The sequence below is a fragment of the Plectropomus leopardus genome, chromosome 17 (genome assembly GCF_008729295.1).
Source record: "Plectropomus leopardus isolate mb chromosome 17, YSFRI_Pleo_2.0, whole genome shotgun sequence".
NCBI classification, from domain to species: domain Eukaryota; kingdom Metazoa; phylum Chordata; class Actinopteri; order Perciformes; family Serranidae; genus Plectropomus; species Plectropomus leopardus.
In genome coordinates, this window is record NC_056479.1 from 17,761,856 (window position 1) to 17,781,633 (window position 19,778).

The 19,778-nt window shown below is 40.6% G+C and overlaps 1 protein-coding gene across 2 annotated transcripts in view; it reads right to left on the reverse strand.

The window, feature by feature from the left end:
- The window catches only part of LOC121956801 (ubiquitin carboxyl-terminal hydrolase 22-like), a 32,406-nt gene extending 17,421 nt beyond the window's left edge, over positions 1 to 14,985 (reverse strand). Inside the window, exons 1-2 of one of the 2 annotated variants that reach the window (XM_042505196.1) lie at positions 14,550 to 14,985; positions 13,634 to 13,666 (exon numbers count right to left, since the gene is read on the reverse strand). In XM_042505196.1, coding sequence (XP_042361130.1) covers positions 13,634 to 13,666; positions 14,550 to 14,669 — 153 coding nt within the window. In that variant the 5' untranslated portion in view covers positions 14,670 to 14,985. The remainder of the gene's footprint in view (positions 1 to 13,633; positions 13,667 to 14,549) is intronic. The other variant, XM_042505197.1, reaches the window with a different exon arrangement.
- Between the last annotated feature and the right edge of the window lie 4,793 nt (positions 14,986 to 19,778).

Consider the following 19,778-nt stretch of genomic DNA (forward strand, 5'->3'; position numbering starts at 1 on the left):
GGCTTGTTTATCTACCATGACTAACTGTGAGAGTAGGGTACTTTAGTAAGAAATGGGAGGGAAAAGATGATCTGGGCAAAGAGTGGTAAATAAGTGTGAAGATTGGTGATGATTGTCATCAATGCTGGGCAGAAATGCTATACAGATCCTGTGTGTGAGTGGGGATGCACATGAACATGAGTTTTTAAATGCACACTGAAGGCCTTAGGACCACAGCTATCTTAGAGCTCTTACATTGACGACACAACTCCAATCCCTTGCAAACAGGTTTCACTGGAAAAGCATCCAGGAACAGTCCAGCTAGTGAACAAAGCAACAAAGGCCTCACTAAACTATACGGCTGTATGACTGTGTACAGGCGGCTAAAGCCGGTTCCTTAATTGTTGTGGAGCTGCCTAAAGCTGTTCCAACAGACATTGAGGATGTGATTTGTGATGTGAATTCACCTCTGACCTTCCTCTACAGACGGGACGATATACAATTTTATAGTGATTCACAATAAAATAAAATTTAAAAAAAACCAACAAAACAACCACTCACAATAAGTTGATCGTGGTGGATTTCCATTATTAGGATAATTGTGAACATTGTGTTCAGCAGCATCCAAAGCGAAAGCCAGGCGACAGACAATACAAAGAGACTCAGAAAAAAAAACCCCAAATAATTGGCATATTTCAAATGAAAAGATATGATGTCATTTTAAATCGCTGAAAATACCTGAACTCTAGTAGGTTTAAAGGCCATCTCAAGAGTTTTGAGAATATTTTGATGATAAACGGGTAGGGCTGTGCATTATATTGATATTCTAACAAAATCGGGATATGAGAGTAGATATTATCTTAATTTTTGTAAGTAAAGACAGTAAAGACATTTTTGGAACGCACCAGACTGTTCTAGCTGTTCCATTATTTGCCTTTACCCAAACAGCCAAATTATATCCACATTACTAATGATTATTTATAAGAAATCTCGTTGCGTAAATATTTTGTGAAAGCACATACAATCAACCCCGCAATCATCCCATTATTGATAGAGGTATTTCTGTATAAATATTGTGAAATTTGATTTTCTCCGTATCACCTTATATTGAAAATATTGTGAATCACAATTATCTTAGCCAGAATAATCATGACATGAAATTTCCATTAAAACCCTGCTGCTGCTATCAACAAAAATGTACAGCATGCATATTGCATATGAAATGCTACTAACTGGGTCATTTTAAAAACATTTAGTACATCAGTGAATGCAAAATATTTCAGAGGCTCTTACACTTAATGCTTCCATTGTACAGTTCTGTTGGTAATGTGAGTGAAAACACAACAAAATATAGTCTGCAAGCCTGCTTTGAAAGGGAGAAATTGAATAAGAATGGAAAGATCTAATCAAAGCCTTTCAGGGCGCAGACCATGCCGCAATGAGTCGCCCACTCATAACGAGAAGACAGAGGGAAAGTAGGTGTGAAGCAAAGGTGAAGAGAAACAAAATGAGAAAGAAACTTGGCTGGAGAGATTTACCAGCTATCAGTTTCTGGTACACTGCGTGAAACTAGCTCTGAATAAAGACTCACACACTCCTACACACCTTACTTAAGCTATTGGATGAACTCGAAGGCCCTGTACTGTATTGTCTGCCTATTGGTATCTTTTGACCAGAAATACAATAGTATAACCTGACACCATATGAACAACATTTAAGCTTATTGTTAAAGAGAAATAAAAGAGGTTCTGCCAGTCTGTTTCACTTCCTTCTTTCTGGGTGGCACAAGAAGATGTTCTGTGCAATGAGATGACTACACAACAAAAAGTAATTCCACTTATGTGGTACAACAAAGCACTACCTCACTAAATAACTCACAGGAAGACTCAAAACCTCAACATCCAACGTGACAGTATTTTTAGGTTTATTTTATCATGAAGCTTTAACCAAAACAAATGTTAAAAACAGAGGCTCTGCAGTATGTAATATGGTTGGAAATGAGCAGTCAGTGTACTCAGGCCAATATCAGGATTATGGTCTTAACTATGCATTAATACTTTGTGTTCCAATGAACTGTGTGCATCCAAATCTATCTGCCAAATGAAGTTTTGTTTCCATCAGTGCTCTTGTTCTTTCGTCAAGCTGTGCAATTTTGATCAAAAGACAAAATATTACATGTTTTCCACCTCAAATTGAAATCCTTTATATACTAGCAATAACACCAATATTGCTTTTCTTATCTTCATGTCACAACATGTGACATATCCTACTACTTAAAGCTACAAAAAAATAGAAACAATCCATGTTTTAAGTTACTATTGGTTTTCAAAAAAAAAAAAAAGAAACAAAAAACTGCAATGGCAGAGATCTGAATCTCTGCAAAACTGGGATAGCTCATCTGTTGGAGTGGGCGGAAATAGTCAGAAATTGTGTATAAGCAGCAGGTGGGAGCAAGATTGAAATAACAGTTCTGTGCAAATCTCTATTTGTATGGAGGAGTTGACAAAGGGTACCAGAAGTAACTGAATATTAATTTGCTCATACCGTGGTAAGCAAGGGATATGGGTGCTACATGAAACACCAGACATGTGCTGCTATGCACTGCAGCAGAGACGGGCTGCAAAACTCACAGTCAGGTCTGTGTTTTGGCTGAGCATTAGTAGGCGTGGGCTGGATTGTGATGACATTGCAGTAGAGGGGATATTCAGGGTCGCAGACACTAAGCTCTGTTTTTATTCATATTGGTGTGTTAGCCAGCCAGCCAGCTCTGAATGGGTGTGTAAGAAAAGGGGCAGAATCAAATCAGCAAGGGGTGCTTTTCCAAGAGACACGATTGGTGAGTGATGGGAAGGAACAATGTGTTGACTGTCACTTAAACCGACCACTTCTGCTGCAGACTCTTTGAACTTTTAAAGTAGAGCTTGTGTTATATACATGCCACGAGAAAGGAAGAGCAGAGTGTGTAGCAGGACCTGTGCCTTCAGAATCTATATAAAACTCTGCATGCACCAGCAGAAGTTAAAAGACAGGCCAAACTTTATGTAAAGAAACAATTTAACTGCATTCCTACATATGTTTTTAAGTCCCGTTCACACATGCAGTGCAACCCTGAATTTAAATAGATATTACTCAAAGGTGCTGTATGTAAGAACACAAGTGTACAAATCACTTGGACCGGAAATTAACCAGACTTTATCCTGTGTGAATAGATTGGTCATCATTACAGCGGAGCAAGTGATCACATTTATATCATGTAATTAGCATAAAAAACTGTAGAATATAAACATCTTGGGGGGGGGGGTACATGACAGCAAGCATGAATGGCAATGAAGAGTACGTTCCCAACATTAGTGGAATCATTTTTCCATTGTGTGACAGGAAAGAGACCCGGTGCAAAGCTGTTACTGATGCAGTCATGCTGCATAATGCTGAAGTTACAGTGCTCATATATACAGTGGAAAAGCCTGGGTTTATAAACATGATAAAGGTACATGCTAACAAGCTTCAAGTATTTTGCTGAAGTTGCCTCATCTGTACAACCATATACGTGAAAGAGCACTAGAGTTGAAGGGGATGTCATTTACTCCACTACAACAGACCTGAGGTCCAGTAATGTGAACACGACAAAAAACATTATTTGCTAACATGGAATAATGTTGAACGACTGTTGTATGATTTCAGAAAATTTACTGTTTTCTCGGCAAAACCTACTTGAAGCCATCTGCATTTTTTAGTTTGACTTTGTTAAAATTGTAAGTCTACATTGGTGTGAAAAAATCAGAGACTTTATATTCAGGCCATATCGCTCAGCCCTATGAGGACACCAATGAAGACGTCTAAATGGAGAGGCAATGAAATTCAGGAACGTCTATCAGTGAAGGCTGAGGCCAAAACCATCATACAAATTCAAGGAAAAGCAACAGACTAGGTAGTTTATGAAAAATTACAAAACCAGCTACAAAAGAAAAACACTGCCATTTCCGCTGCATTCTTTTTGCGTCATGTCATGCCTCCCGCACACTACCCAGGCGCCACGCCTTGCATAACCTGAGTTCCTCCAGTGGACAAGAATGTGTCTCACACAATCTCCTGTCAGTAAATGGACCTGCACTCTTAAAGCGTCTCTCTCGTCATCTGACCACTTTTTAAGCGCTTTTACACTTCATGGCAAATTCAGCCATTCACACACACATTCACACACTGGTAGAGGTGGCCGAGGCTACAGCACAAGGTGCAACCTGATAACATATTTCACAATATATTGTGATTTATTACCTTTTCTCAAGTGAAAATTATATCCCTCAAAGGTAAAAATGCACCTTATTAATAAAACAGATGTTGACAATTTGCTCATCTCACTCTGACCATTTTTATTGCAGCAAAATGTATCTAGTGAGCCGGAAAAAAACTGTTTATTTTATTATTCTAGAAGGCAAAAAATGTATTGGCAATATTAATTATTAATATACCAAAAAAAAAGATATTGTATTGATACAATATTGCCATGCAAAATACCACAATGCTGCATCAATTTTCCCCCCACCTCTATGCTACTAAGTTTCTTAAACATTCAAACACACAACTTCAGCATCTTGCCCAAGGATAAATTGATATGAGGGCTGGAGGAGCTGGGGATTGAACCACTGATCTTCCCATTAGTGGACAACCACAGCCGTCCTTTTGTGTGCTACATACGTTTAAGGTAACTCTGGACAATGCCAAGACCCGATTTTCCTGACACTGTCTGGAATTAACATGACAAGACAGCTTTAGTTGCCTCTCAGCCTATCCTGCACAAACACTGATGTATGTTATTTATCCCTAATCCAATTCTATTGCACCAGGACTCCAAGTCAAAAACAAGAAACCCTGCCAATGCCACGCCTTGCCCTCCCCTGCCTCAATGCCCCTCGAGCGGGCAGAACCCCCCTCCCCCCACCTTCTCTGTGCTCTCTTACTCTCACTGTAGTTCACAGGCTGTCTACTCCTCAGTGTCAGCAGTCCTGCCTCTCTCTGCGCCCAGGGCTTTTAATGTTCTATTAGATCAACTATTGATCAGCCGCTGGCTCAGATGACTGGAACAAGTGTCGGACAGGTAGCAAGCTCGCGCTCGTGCTGCGCCAGGCTGCATCTCCCATCTGGGATGCGGCCGTTGAGGCAAGTTAGGCTGGGCACTGTGTCCAAGGGAATGACCTGCTAATGTACAAAGCTGTTGATTGATGGAAGAACAGATACAGAAAGGCATTAGCTGGATGAATAGATCCCCAATACATCTTTGACGTGAGGCTAAGATAGCATTACATGCTTTGCGGGCCCACTGTATGGCTGTCAGCTAACACTGGTCCGACTACAGTATAAATCATCCAATATTTCAGATCTAGATACATGCAAATCTAAATGAAGTAACATCTGTACGCTCCATCTTCACGCCTCAGTGTGACTGCATTATTGCTACCTTAGCATTTAGGGTAATGCATTCATATATTCAAACAGAGCCAGTAATGTGATGAACTGTAACTGAGGAGGAGAAAACGACAATGACGATTATGATGTGGACAAAGGTTCTGCCTCCACTGAGCACGCTCCTGCTGCTGCAAAGAACAGACCGGGGAGGGGAGTGAGAGAGTCAATACGGGGTGGAGAGCGCGGCTATATGAGAGCTGTGACTCACCAAGCTCCCTCACACTCATGAGCCTGTGCATGCTTCTCTACACACACATGCTTGAACATCAACAAAATTAACAATGGCTGACATGCGCACTGCATGCTATAAATATGCATAAAACAACACGCAGAATCTCTCCACACACACACTTGGTCCTTTCTGATACTATAACTAATATGAACAAGCTGAGGGAGGCTGGGGAAGAAGACTGATGGTGATGCTCCAGAACCGTGCTGCCGACTGACCCCGTGGGGCTGCAGCCTGTCAGTGCCTTGGCAGGATGATGTTATTACCCCCCTCTCCCTCCCCCCGACTTCCCACTATCCCCACATGACAATGCCTGCCCTGCAAAACGCAGTCTTAGTAAGCAGCCCGAGGGACGCTCACAATACCAATCGTACTCTATTCTCTTTTCACTTCCGTCCTCCATCGGCTCATTGTAACCTCCATTGACAATGACATGCTGTATGGTCTTTTGCGTGTGAATGTATTCCCACCTCATCCAAATGAATCCGAGCTGTGGGAGAGATGAGGAATTGTTGGAGTGTGTAGTTTGGCCTCATACTGTCACACACCACTATAAGGACATTATAGCTAAACCCTGAGCCTATGGAGTCTAGCTTCCTCGCCATCTCCAGGAAACAGAAATAAAAACTAAATAAAATGTGGAGGGAGTGGAACTAAGCTGCGATACTCACGGTAGAGTAGCTTTGATGCCATGATTAAAAATGTAGCCCAATGCTTCTCTAGGGTTTGTTTAAGTTGTGTAGGTTGATAAAACAGGGTTTGCAGCACATGGGATAAATAGGCGTGCATGTGTGAATCTGATTATGATCACTCAATTAGGGAGATATAGGCTGTGTTTCCCTCTTAATTTGCAGAGATCAGAGGCTGCAGGGGAGAACAGGCACCAGAAGGGTTTCCACTCCCAAAAGTACAGTAAAAAAATGATAGTTTATGCTAGTTTGATGTTATACAAGTAGCACGGTGTAAAACAAGCATTATGTTACACACACCAAGCACACGTGGTTTAAAAACTTCAATACTGCTACATAAAGACACAAAGCCCCCTCACACAAGAGCACCAAGCCAACATTTATCTAATTTGCGTGTAGTCTGACCAGCGCTGCAAAAAAAATAAGTAAAAACATTGACAAACATGTACGGCAAGAGGGAGGATCATGCAGACAGCAGTGTGTTTGTTTGTCTGCACAGATGGTTAACAGTCTAGCTCCAGCTTAACAAAAGGGAACGTGATCAGTTGTCAAACCCTGCAGCTACCAGATGCCCAAAACCACCCTGCTCCACCAAAAGAAAGCACGCACACACACACTCACACACACCAAAGAGAGCGGCTGACACCCACAGCATCGGGCTTCTGAATGCTTCCCTTGGACTCAAATCTCATCAGATCACAAGCTGATTTCTTCTCTGTCCTAATGGCACCAATCAGGATCCACAGATCTTTGAACAAGGAAAATCTATGAGCACTGCCTACAAAAAAGGCACTGTGGGGCTATTAGCGCACTGCAGAGTCTTTAAAAGTGAGCATATATCGAGCAGATCTAAGTCATAAATTGTCTTGCAAGGGTCTAATGCCACAATCTTCGCCTTTTTTCACAAGGACAGCGAGACATTTCCAGACAAATAGCCTAGTCCTAAGAAAAGCTGTCACTTGGGCCCAAGGTTTTAACAATAGGGAATAATTGAGTGTCCACACTAGAAGAGATTGATTGCCTCTTGGTTTTGGGCTTGGTCGGCCCCTGGGGAGTGATTGACAGCTCATTAGCCAGATGGTGGTACTAAGGGAGGGCTGGACAGCAGCCTCATTGGCTGGCTCCGGCCATGACCAGCACGCTTTGTAGCAGCAATGTCTTTCCAGAGCCTGTTGGCCAGTCAAATGAGAAGTAGCGTTTCTGGTTGAAGTGAGGGTAAAGTAAAGGAATGGTCGGAGGAAGAGAAGAAAGAGAAAATCAGTCAAAGGGAACTTGTCTGGCGAGGAGGGGCTGAGAGGAGAGCCGGACACAGCTTACACAGAGAGGAGCTTCATCAAAACGCGAAGTCACGCTCGTCCCCCGGCACAAACATTTTCAAATTCAAGACTATAATCCTTATTAGTTTACTTGGCAATTGGACAAGTTACATCAAGACATAACATAAAAAATGCTGCTGGTGGTCATGTAGCAACCCACCCACCTCCTTTTCCGCTAATTTCAATTTTGTGTCTATGTCAGCATTGCATCTTCTTGACCAGGATTGCTCCCTAGTGGAAGATTGCTAAAGCATAGCAAATCAGAGGCTGTCTCCTCTAGCATTTCTGATCTAAAATAAACAGCAAGGATGAAGACACTGTGGCAAAATACACCGAGCGCAATGACGAAGACTTCCAGTACATTACAGTGGCTTCGCAGTAATAATACGGCAAGCTAGATTCTTTGAGGATGAAAAATTGGGAGAAAATAGCATGCGGATGGGACACCACAAGGTGACACCAGGCCCATTACACTGAGAGGAGGTTACAGACCTTGTGCCATTTGTTTGGTCTGAGTCACTAAGCCAGAGCCACAGTGACTGACAGACCGAAAGCCACATTAGACAAGACCTGGGAGTGACAAAAAGCACACAAACTTGGAAGAAATGGGTCTGGAAGGGGGCCAGAAGCCAACGTCTGACATCACCAAACCCACTGAGTGTCGTCTGTGAGGCAGGAGATGAGGGGGAAAGGACAGGATGGGGAAGAGGGGAAAAAGAGAGGGTTAGAGGCTTTGCTATGAATCTAACAAGATCCAAAAATCCACATAAAAACCTCTGTGAAAATCCAATTATGTTTTTGTATGGCAGTTTACCAGTGCTGTGTATATTCTGTGTAATCTTAACTACAGCATTATAATTATCAAGAGGTAAACAATACAAGCATTTCTTTTGGGCAAATTTAATGGGATAATCGAGAGGCAAATGAGAATCGTGGGCTGAACTAGGTTTGAAAACAAGGGAAAAAAAAGCGAAAGCAAGAAGCAAGGAAAAAAAGAGGAAGAAAAAGCGTGGGAGTGAGCGCAGAAGAGGAACAAGCAAGGGCTATGAAGAGGCTGGAGGAATAGATCCTGATGCTACAAACGTATGCTGATGAGTCAGGGAGCAGGCCTGTGATGTGATGGAGACTGATCTGACAAAGAGATCTGCTCACAGCACAGGAATCAGCCGCTCTCCGGGATTGGCTGTGCCTCAGTGCATTCTGTGCATGTGTGTGTGTTTGTGTGTGTGAAGGGAAAGAACAGGAGGGAGAAGAGAGTGACAGGAGGAAGTAAATGTGTCATCCTTGAAAATATATCCATTTTCCTACCACTGAAATTCCCGGCATTATCTAGCAAACCATTTCTCTCTCATCTTCCCTCATCACAAGCAGAAGGGGGGCTTGCACTTGTGGGGAAAGGGGGGTGTATGGTTCCTCTGATCATATATGATTTATCAAAAGTAGAAGATTAAAAAAAAGTTGACTTCAGTCAGCTCTCTAATCACGACCCTGGCCCCTTTAATCAAAGTGACAGCAAATTCTTCAAAGCAGTTATGGCTGTAAAATTCCACCAACCCCACCCACCCTGCTTTCATCTCATCCAATTTCCACTCAACCTAAGATAATAGCTCTGGTTTAACTGCATGGCAGATTCCTTCATGGTGGCAGTGTTTTAGTGCACACGGAGCCTCCTCTTATGGTAAATGGAGTCTATCCTGCTGGATGGAGCATCACACAAAATAAATAACCATGACTTTCATGAATATTCACACAATCCCTCCACCACCATAGCCATTCACAAACTATAAATTATAAATATGACTGGAGTCAGGCCTAAAGAGGAACGAAATCAACTTTTAAAAGCATGGGCAGGTTTCTGTCTTCAAGATGTGCTCACATGCTTCTGCGCAAGTCTGCTTAAAAGGCACAAGGCAATCTGTTGTAACATGAATCTCAATTAGGGGGGGAAATATAAGAAATCTTTGCAGACAAAGGCACACTAATGCTCACGTGCTGTACTCAAACAATCGGTCACTAGCTGTAACACACTCACAACAACACAGTGATAATAGATTAAGAGATGGGAACTGTAGTAAAGACAAAGGCAAATAGGAGGGGAAGGACGTTAGAACAATAGTTCCCCCTCGACGATCTGAAATGGAGTCCACATGACACAAACTGACAGTCTACCGTGGGTGTAGCACCTCTGGCTATATGGCATGTAGCACACCTCGACCAGAACAGAATATAATGAAGCATGGATGCAGAAAATAAAATCACGTATGATTTTACGTCTAATAAGATATAAGAGAAAAACACTGTTGCATAATTGTTTATTCTTGCAATCTCCCTTAGTGGGACATTTTTACACTGTTAGGCCTACATTTCTTTTTTTTGTCATCGGAGAATTTGTGTATTATGCAATTAGGAAATTATTTAGAAACACATGGTGCTTATGCACATGGGAAAATTGAGACATGAGCCCCTTTTACACTGCCTGTTCAAGGTGAAAATATTTTGCCATTATGGCGCCTTGCCATTCTGTATGAAAGGTAAGATTGTGGAATGAGGACAGATTTGTCTCGCGTTTGAGCTGGGGAGGTAGTAACAGCCCTGAAACAGTGTCTACAGACACTTTTACAGAGAAGTTTCAAGGCTGGAATGATGTGCCGTTATGTCGCCTTGCTGTTCTGTACATAACGTATGATCGCAGAAAGGGAGGACAGAGTTGTCTCATCTTTAATCTGCTACGGGAGGTAGTAACAGTGCCAAAATGGTATTTCGCTGCCAGGCTGGATGGGATCATTGGTAGCACTGATGTGGCGTTCTGATGTGTTATGCTTGCAACCTAACGCAGGTGAATTAAAAAGCAGCTGCAAACAGTTAGCAGCTAGTTCAAAGAAGAAAAATTAAACATCTCCAAATTGGAAAACAATGACATTCAGGAGCTCATTAATCTCTGAGCAGAAGGCAAGATTAGCTGCCATATAACAGAGACATTAAATGATTGTTATTGCCATGTTAAGGCCATTGTCATTGCTTATAAAGCGCTGCAGACGTGTGTGTTATATGTCACAGAAGAGGCCGACGCTGCTGTGTTACATTTCATGCCTCTTTTGTTTCCACTATGCCAGTATGCTGTCTAAAATCACACACTGGAGCAGCATGATGCTGTCATTGTTTGCTTCTTTGTAAAAATGCAAGGGTGACGTAAAGAAGAGACTCCACAGTGGCCCTAAAGCATAACATCTTGGTAAAAAGAGTAAGAGGACATCAGACTCAAGGCCTGAAGGAGTCTAAAACAACGTCAAATTTGTCACCAAGTTAAAACCATAAGTTATGGCTAACGCTGTGCAAGTTCCAGAGTGCACGCTCTCATACGCTGTGTTAGTGTAAGCCCACATGCTCATCCCAAGCTAATGGGGCATTTCATCTAGGACCAACATGCCAAAGAAATATTAATTAATGTTTCTTAATTAAGGATAGCTGATCCCAAGCCGCACTGAGTTTCCGATGTCATCTCTGCAAACTCCTACCTCTGGCACTCTTTCTGCCATTTGTTACCCATGAGGGTTTTAGATTGTGAATGCAGAGCAGGTGACAGATTTTCCACTAATGTCCCCTGCACATTGCCTGGGAATTGATTTTCACTTGAGGTAGAGAGGGTGACAGCTTGCAGGGAGGCTGTGGAGGACAGACTACAGGAAAAGGAAAAAAAAATGGAGAAAAGAGCAGGTGAAAAACAGCAATTCAGGATAAAAAACACTCGCCAATGAAACCTGGTCTGAATACAATGTTGAAATGCATTTTTTCAATCCCTCAGTCTCTGAATGGCAATGTTTTTCAACCTTCCTCTAAGCAGACAGTGCCTCGTCTACTACAGTGCTTGCTGTGTAGTTGTCGTTATCTTACCATTGTAAGACGAATTGTGTGAAGCAGTGAGGCAATGGGCTCTTTTTTTTTTTTCAACCATGCTAAAATTCAGAGTTCCCCTCAATGCCACTGTAATCTATTCAAACATCTAAACAAACAAATTTGTGTGTGTATTTTTATTCTACAATGTTAAAATACCAGGATGTTAGTCTTTGGGCTCATAATTCAGGGCTGAGCAAATTCAGAGACTGCCTCACCTCAGGAGAATGCGCTGCATGTGTACCACTTGAGCAGCACTACACCTGCTCTGCATGTCAGAGTAGTTAGGTGGTAAAGAGCCTCGGTGAAGGGGGTGAGTCACAAGACTCATACTCCCATAGCCATCCTGGAGTGCAATTAGACAGCAGAGAGAATACTTCATTCAGGAGCCACTCTCCTTTCTCTGTATATCAATCACCTGCGCCATCACTGTCTGAGCCCATATGGGCAGAGCAGAGGCACTGCATACACACCAGAACAGATGTCAGACAGCTGTTAAACAACAACATCATAACACAAAGCTAAAAGGATGGTTTTTCTAAGGAAAACTGACCTCAAATGTTATTTGTCAATCAACATTACTGTAAAAATTGTATACAGTAATGCAACAGCACAATCTTTCAGGCACAGAAAATGGAGAAAATCTACACATATCTACATTTCTATTATAAAATGAATATAAACAGAGGCTTGCCCTCCATTTTTGCTACATTACAGCCAAAAATACACCTGTAAAAGGTACTATTAGATACAGCACTGGTATTACTGCAATGTTTCAATGACAGAAACATAGCAAGGCCTGTTATCAGTGACAGTTATGTAAGATTATTTCAAGATTTCAAGGCCACAGATGTACTGCGGCGCAGTGGCATGTGAAAGGAACTAGATGGTGCTCATTTTTAAGAGAAAAAATGCACTGACAGAATACATGGACTGATGGAGGACAGAGCATAAAAATACAATGCAATACAGTCTGAAACTTACAATGACGGGTTCAAAGTGTGCAGAAAACCTGCTCCCAACAGCTCAACCTTGGTGCAAAATTGTCTTTGCACGCTGTCTAACCTTGAGGAGTATGACAGTTCCAGGCTTCACACCTTGGGGACTGATATTCATGCAGCATGCCAGCACGTACAAGGCATAGCAGAAAAATAGGGAAGAGATATTTTATCATATACATCTCATATACTGTCAGTGTTTCTCTCAAAATTTTTGTCTCAGGCCAATCTTAGGTGAAAAGTGTTGGATGCTGCTGAAGCACTGGTTTTGGTGCTGGTCATCTAGGCAAAAAAACAGTAGTGGTGATGGTGCTGATACAGTGAGGTTATCAAAATTAATACGATTTCTCAAAAGTAAGTGACAAGAAAGGTCTGCAACAGCTAAACGTGCCTACAGTGTTGGGCAGAACATGGTGAATTGCTAAGAAGTGAGCAACAGAAAGCACCGCTGACCAGTGTTATTCCCGTGACAGACTGACTGAGCTCCCGCTGATTGCTTTCTTGTCAGGTAGAGTATGAGAACGACAGGAGACAGTCGATATTAACATTCATCAAATGCTGGTAAAATTGTTGCAGTGTCACCCACTACACTGCCTGATATCCTTCTAGGGACTGTCTCATACATTTTCAGATGCACTTTTTCATTCTGATGCATATCCCGCTTTAAAAAAGAGGCATGGCTAAAGACAATGTTAACCTCGAGCTCAAACTAAAGCATGTCACTACAACACTGTACAAACAAAAGGGTCATCGACCATTTGGCATAAGCTATTTGCTTTGACATGCCTGCAATGTATCTGAGCTATGCTTTTGGCTGCTCTTCCGCTCATATAGTTCAGCCTCCCACCCAGTGATCTCACTCACTGTAAGTGTGTATCACAGCAGATACAGGGATGGGGCTGAATTCTTCCGCTATGTAGGTTTACATCTAATATTCAGTCCATTAAATGAGAAGGCACTGAGGCACACAGATAGGTGAGCAAGAGGAGAGAGAAAGCAAGCCAGCTGGTATTCATCAGAACTACAGTATGTCAGTGAAGATGAGGAGGGGGATAAGCATCAACTCACCAGCTCTGTCCATCCTGCATCACTCTGAAGCACCTATTTTATCACAACGACATAAAAATGTATGACATATATAAGAAAAGCATGGATTTACTTTGAAACAGTCAAGCAAGCTACAAAATCTTGTTAAACTACAGTAAAATTTAAGCTTCTTAAATGGATATCATGGCATAAAAAACAAACAAAAAGCAGGTTTATGTTGACAAAAAAATAGATAAGGAGAAAGGGTGGGAAAGTGAAAGAAACTGCAACACAGTCCAGTGATGACATCACATAGAAAGCTATTCGGAGCTGTGTAGGCCGAGCAGGTGTGGGATAAGCCCAAAAAGAAATTGGCATAGAAGTAATCAGCTGACATCCCAGCATCCAAACTCGTGAGTGAATGACCAGTGAAGAAAAAAAACACACTGTCCAGGGATGCCCAGAAGAGAACCGCTACTCTGTGGCCCCAATGTGAGCGTGTGTAGAGACACAATGGGTACATTTGGGGTGGTAATGTTAGCCCATGGCCACAACTCTCCCCAAAGCCAAGTTTAGCCATGCAGCTAACTGTAAGGCATTTACCAAACCAAACCGCTAAGCTAACCTAGCCCACTGGCTCAAGACAAAAAGGTTGAAAAAGCATTGCTTGAGCTAATAAAGATACGTTAAAGACAGCAGAGAAGTCTCCGCAGCAGCTCACCAAGCAGAGTCTTGCTAGCTAACTTACCGGTGGAAACCTAGCTGGCTAACCCAAGTACTAGCAATATTACTGCTGCAAGAGTACAGCTTCACTAAGACCGTAATTTTGTTACACCCGTTCAGTGATTGTGCTTCATGTGGGACATCACTTGCACATCAGTTCTGTGTCTGTCTGTGCCACATGTAAATTATTTTACTTTTGTTTCTGAAGCTAACATTGCAGTTCCTGTGTTTTTACCTTGCGTCTCCTGGTCTCAGCAGTACCACTCCAAACAAAGCATTGGTATATGACTCGAAGATTTTGTTTCCAATTATCCACCTTATAACCGTTCACATGGGAGCACCCGGCCGGACTCATGACAGACAAAACATTCGGTTTGGGTTTTTAGGTGACAATGAAAAGTCTCCTGGATGATTCACTTAGCTAGCTAGCTAGCACGAACTGTTTGTCCAGAAATGGTTTCCGTTTGGAAATGGGACAATCGATGTTAGTATCCAAAATGCTCCTCGGGCATCTGACAAACACGGTCTTTGATTAACTAGCTACACATCTGTTCATGTAGTCACCTAACGAAATTATCACTTCACTGAAATTTCTGCTCCCCTTGCTGTTTTGACAGTTGCCTTTTCCTTTAACGTTAGCTCCACTTCCACTCTCACGATTAGTTAGCTTTCTTTCTCTAGTTAGCCTGCTAACACTCAACTACAGCTTCACAATGCCCGCCCAGCGTGCACCGTGATTTGCCAACACAAAGACGTTACGTCATTACGTCGGGTTTAGAGCACGTTGGGTGCGCTCGGTTTGGACGCCGGTGTGTTCCGTACTGGTGAATTTTGGATTTTAAACATAGGATGCATCGATGACGTTGCTTTAACAAAAACACCTCCCATTCAGAGTAGTGTGAAATCTGTGACCCATCCCCAAATTTACAACAATATTATTCTGAATGGTGCAAATCTGTGCTTTTTTTAAACAGGCCAACACCAACTCGTTTGTTATTGCCCTTAATTTATGTCAATCATTAATGATCATGTTGCTGATTGTTGTGTTTTACAGATACTTCTCTGTCTCATGGATGCAGGTGTTGGATGACACTCATAACGTTCTCAGAAATGTCAGTATTTGTGTTTGAGTGTGTGACACCTTCAGAGGACAAACTAAATATTTTAATCTCAACATCAGAGAAATATGCTCCTCTATTTATTTAGGAATAGGAATAACCTACAAACGCTCAACCCTTTTAGCATCATTAATATAAGGCTACCACCTAGTGGTGATATGGTATACGTAGTCAGTGAAGTATAAAACACCCAACTTTAATGTCAGGTTGTGGTGGATGAAGTACCTGGAAGTACAGATATCTTACCAGAAAATGGCTTTGGAGGAAGTTAGAGTCGCCTATTAGAATATCACTTCAGTAAAAGTCCTAAAGTATATGATATTTACACACAACCTTAAAATGGAGTGTAACTTACACTTGAAGAAAAACAACATCCTCTTTACAACTTAAATGATTTAAAGAACAATATCCAGTTTTTCCTTCCTCCCTATTCCTTGATACTTCTGCCTGTCCCCTTCTCCCATACTCCTTTCCTTCCCTATTTTGTGGTAAGTAACTAGATGCATAGGAGAAATGTAGTGGAGTATCTGACAGCTGACAGATATAATTCAAATACAGATACATTAAAAGTGAAAAGTAAAAGTGAAAGTTGACAGAAATATAAAAACTCAAGTAAAGTAGCCTACAGATAACCCCCCCCCCCCCCCAAAAAAATTTTTTTTAAGTGCTTAGGCTGATAATAGGCTTAATTTATTACATTACTGAAACACGCAAATAGGACCAAGAGCCCATGCAGGCTTCCCTACGAAAAAGCCCCTACATATTTCTATTGAAGTGGTTCCCAACCGGTCCAGCCCCAGAGTCCAGATTTCTTCTTTGGCATTAGTTTGAGGTCCACACATTAGATAAAATAACACACTTCTAATTTAATTTCACAACATGTAAACGAGATATTGCAGGAATAAACGGAAGTGGAACTTCAAAATAAAAGCTCTGTATACAATTATGAGTCCATTGCAGTCCATTCAGAATGGATCTGCAACCAATGTTTTGTTTGGACATTAGTTTTGACGGACATGGAGGCAAAACCCAGACATAAGGTTGATGTTGCTGGATGCCAGTAAGTTTAGGGACTGTATTTTATTTATGAGAGTAATGGTGTGGCTGGGGTGTGACTTGTGTTTTTTTTTTTTTTTTTTAATGTTTTTTTTCTTTCCATTCATATTACACCACTTGCACCATATTTACCATTTGCATTTTTTAACAATACATACGTAACATAAATACATCATATCAACAGAACTACTAATTTATGTCATGGTTTGTTTGTTTGTTTTAAGGATTTTACATTCTCACTGAACATAGAGAGTCAACAGTTTATGCTACTACATGGGTCAGAGTGGGGCACAGACCAGGACAAAACCACAACCATGTGCTGTATGGCCTTTAACACAATTTGGGTTTCTAAATGAAGAGCCATAGCTGTATATGTACTCACTTATTTGTACTTGAAAAGGGGGAATGGTAGATTGTTTCAGACTGCTGAGATCTGGCTTTGGATGGATTTAAACAAATTATAACAAGTCAAAATAATATAAAATATGTAGAGTATCACTGTTCCCTTCTCATCATCAGCTGGTAGTTGAGATAGCAGTAATGAACTGGATCTGCACCTGAGAAGACGATGACCCAGAGCAAACAGCTGGACATGAGTTTATTCTTTATTTTCTACTTATCTGGGTCTGGCTGGCATGATTTACAGCCCTAATTTTGCCCCCAAGATTAATTTAAAAAATGCAATTCAGGCATGTTCATGAAATTGTGACCAAAAGTGTCAAGTCCCTCGATTGTTCACTTGGGGGCAGTGCAGATCCGTTTATTTTCACTTACATTTTGTAGCTCTCAGAGGGAAATTTTGCTATTACCCATAGGACTGCCTCTAAACCTAGTAACAGTATAATTAGTTTCCAGCTTCCTCCTCCATCCTGTATGAATAAAAATGTTTGTCATTCATAAATCTTGAAATATAGTCATATATACAAATTACATGAACTGTATGTACATTTTCTGACTTCTCCAACACAGACTGTTTTTTACATTATCATTTTTTGTTTTTTTATTTTTTTTTTTCTGTGTAAATAAATTAAGGATAAGCATTTTACATATATCAGTCAGAGTGTGACTTTTGGATGTTTGCACTGACATTAGGTGTTTAGTATCAACAGGAAAGACAAATAAAGTCATGTTTAGGACTATAAATTCATGGAAACACAGAATGCATATGTTATTATGTACAATAGATTACAAATCAAACTAAAGACTAGTAACCCAACTGATCAATAGAGAAATTGGCACAAACAAGCTAGTGTGTCTCTAAGTTTTAAGCTTCAGTCAGCTGCTGTTTTAACAGAAGAATTACTGTCACAGATTATTCTGTTTATCATGGAGAAACAACACATGTTCTCATCTCAGACAGTTGGCGAGGTTTTAGGGACAGGCCCCCAGCATATTGGTGGATATCTCACAAACAAGACAGCAAAGACAGCAACGTGTTCACATTTCGTCGTCTATTTCCATAGATTCAGTTCACAGATGGGTATCAATCAACACTGTGCTGTTAAGGAAAAATCTTGTTAATGACTTCTAACTTATTTTTCAATTGACTAAGGTATTTGGGAAGAGGTAAAAACAACACATGGGTAGATTTATAAACTAGAGAATGCATTTTTGAGAGAAAACTGCAGTAGCTGCTGAACGGCACTGTTGGGTGAGCAGCCAGAAGCTTAACTGTGTTATTTGAAAAGCTGGGTGCTGAGCTAAACTGATTCTTGTATGGCTAAGAGCTGTAGAGCATTGCAGGAAAAAAGGCTCGGAGATGAACTGCATTGCTCTCTTAACTTTGTATGAGGGAACAGGGGAAGGAAGAGTTGGAATAAAAGGAAAGACACAAAGGTAAAGATAGTGTAAGTAATGAGAGTGATAGTGTTAGGACTTAAATGAGCTTAAGAGTACAGAGAAGGAGTTGAGGTGTCATTCAAGTTGGATTAAGGGTAAACTATCAGATGTGGTTCCATAGAGCCCTATAAGCACTATCATGCACTAGTAGAATTTATTGGATTCATTGAGATTTTTATTTTGAAAGTCTTAGCATACATGGAGCCTCCAGGGAATGGAAAGATTTGCTTGACTACCAGTTTTACAGTCATGTGAATCAAAGATTTATGGCATTTAACAATCACATTTAACAATCATACCAGTGTCCTTTATCTGGAATGGACTACAGTGCTTATCCTGCAAACAGTCATTGCCTTCTGCATGTAATGATTCATTGATTTATTTGAGCTGTAAGTACACTGTTCAAAGCTTGTACGGCTCCTTTGCAGCAATAGCACCAACTGTAATGCAGTTACAGCACCAAATAGGTATGCTTAAAATTAGATTATCCATGCTTCATGGAACTGATGAGCATTTGCTTTCTAGGAAATCTGAGCACCCTAATAAACATCTCTGATTATCAGCTAGTTCTGTGGTAATATCAGGGGTGGGATCGAGTCACTGTTTTGAAATGTACAAGTCTCAAGTCTTGTAACGTCCTAAAATGAGTTAAGAGTTAAGTCACTAAGTCATTGCATTCTTTTTCAATTGTCACCCCATTTTAACCCTTTGAAAACGTAAGCTTATTAGAGGAACTTTAAAAGAAAAGAACCAAAAAATTTGCAAGACACTAGTAAAATTTAAAATAAAATATCCTGAAAATTAGCAAAAAAAAAAAGAACAATTAAAATGGAAAAAAACAAGGAAATAAAATCAAGGACATCATAATATATGAATATATTTCTGTAACATTGTGTTAAATATATGATTCTAATTAATAAATATGTAGTGCTCTTTACATTTTTCCCTATTAAAAAAAATTAAAAAATTCAAATTCTATCTCTCTCTCTCTTTTTCCATATAATTTTTCTTATCACATTTTACTAATCTCTTGCAATTTGCGGGACATTTTTTGCAGAATTTTTCATTGCCTTTTTTCATGTTTTGAAAGAAATCAAACCAATTTGTTTCAGTGGTTTAAATGTTTGTAAAAGGCATATGAACACTGCAAAAGAAAACTGATATTGGCCCAGGCTTCAAAGGGTTAAAAACAGAATAATAACATATTAAATACTTAATAATCATAAATGTCTTTTCTGAAACTTTGTGGCCCACTTTTTAATTGACACACTTTTTGGGGGAAGGTATTAAGTATTTTTTAAGTCAAAAGGCTTAAGTCCAAGTGAAGTTATTGGTTGTTGGTGTTATTGAGGTTCAAATCTTTTCTGATTTGGTCTACTCGTGAATAGAATCTAAGTCATAGGTTACTTGAGGCCAAGTCATGTGATTCCAGTCCACACCTCTGGGTAACA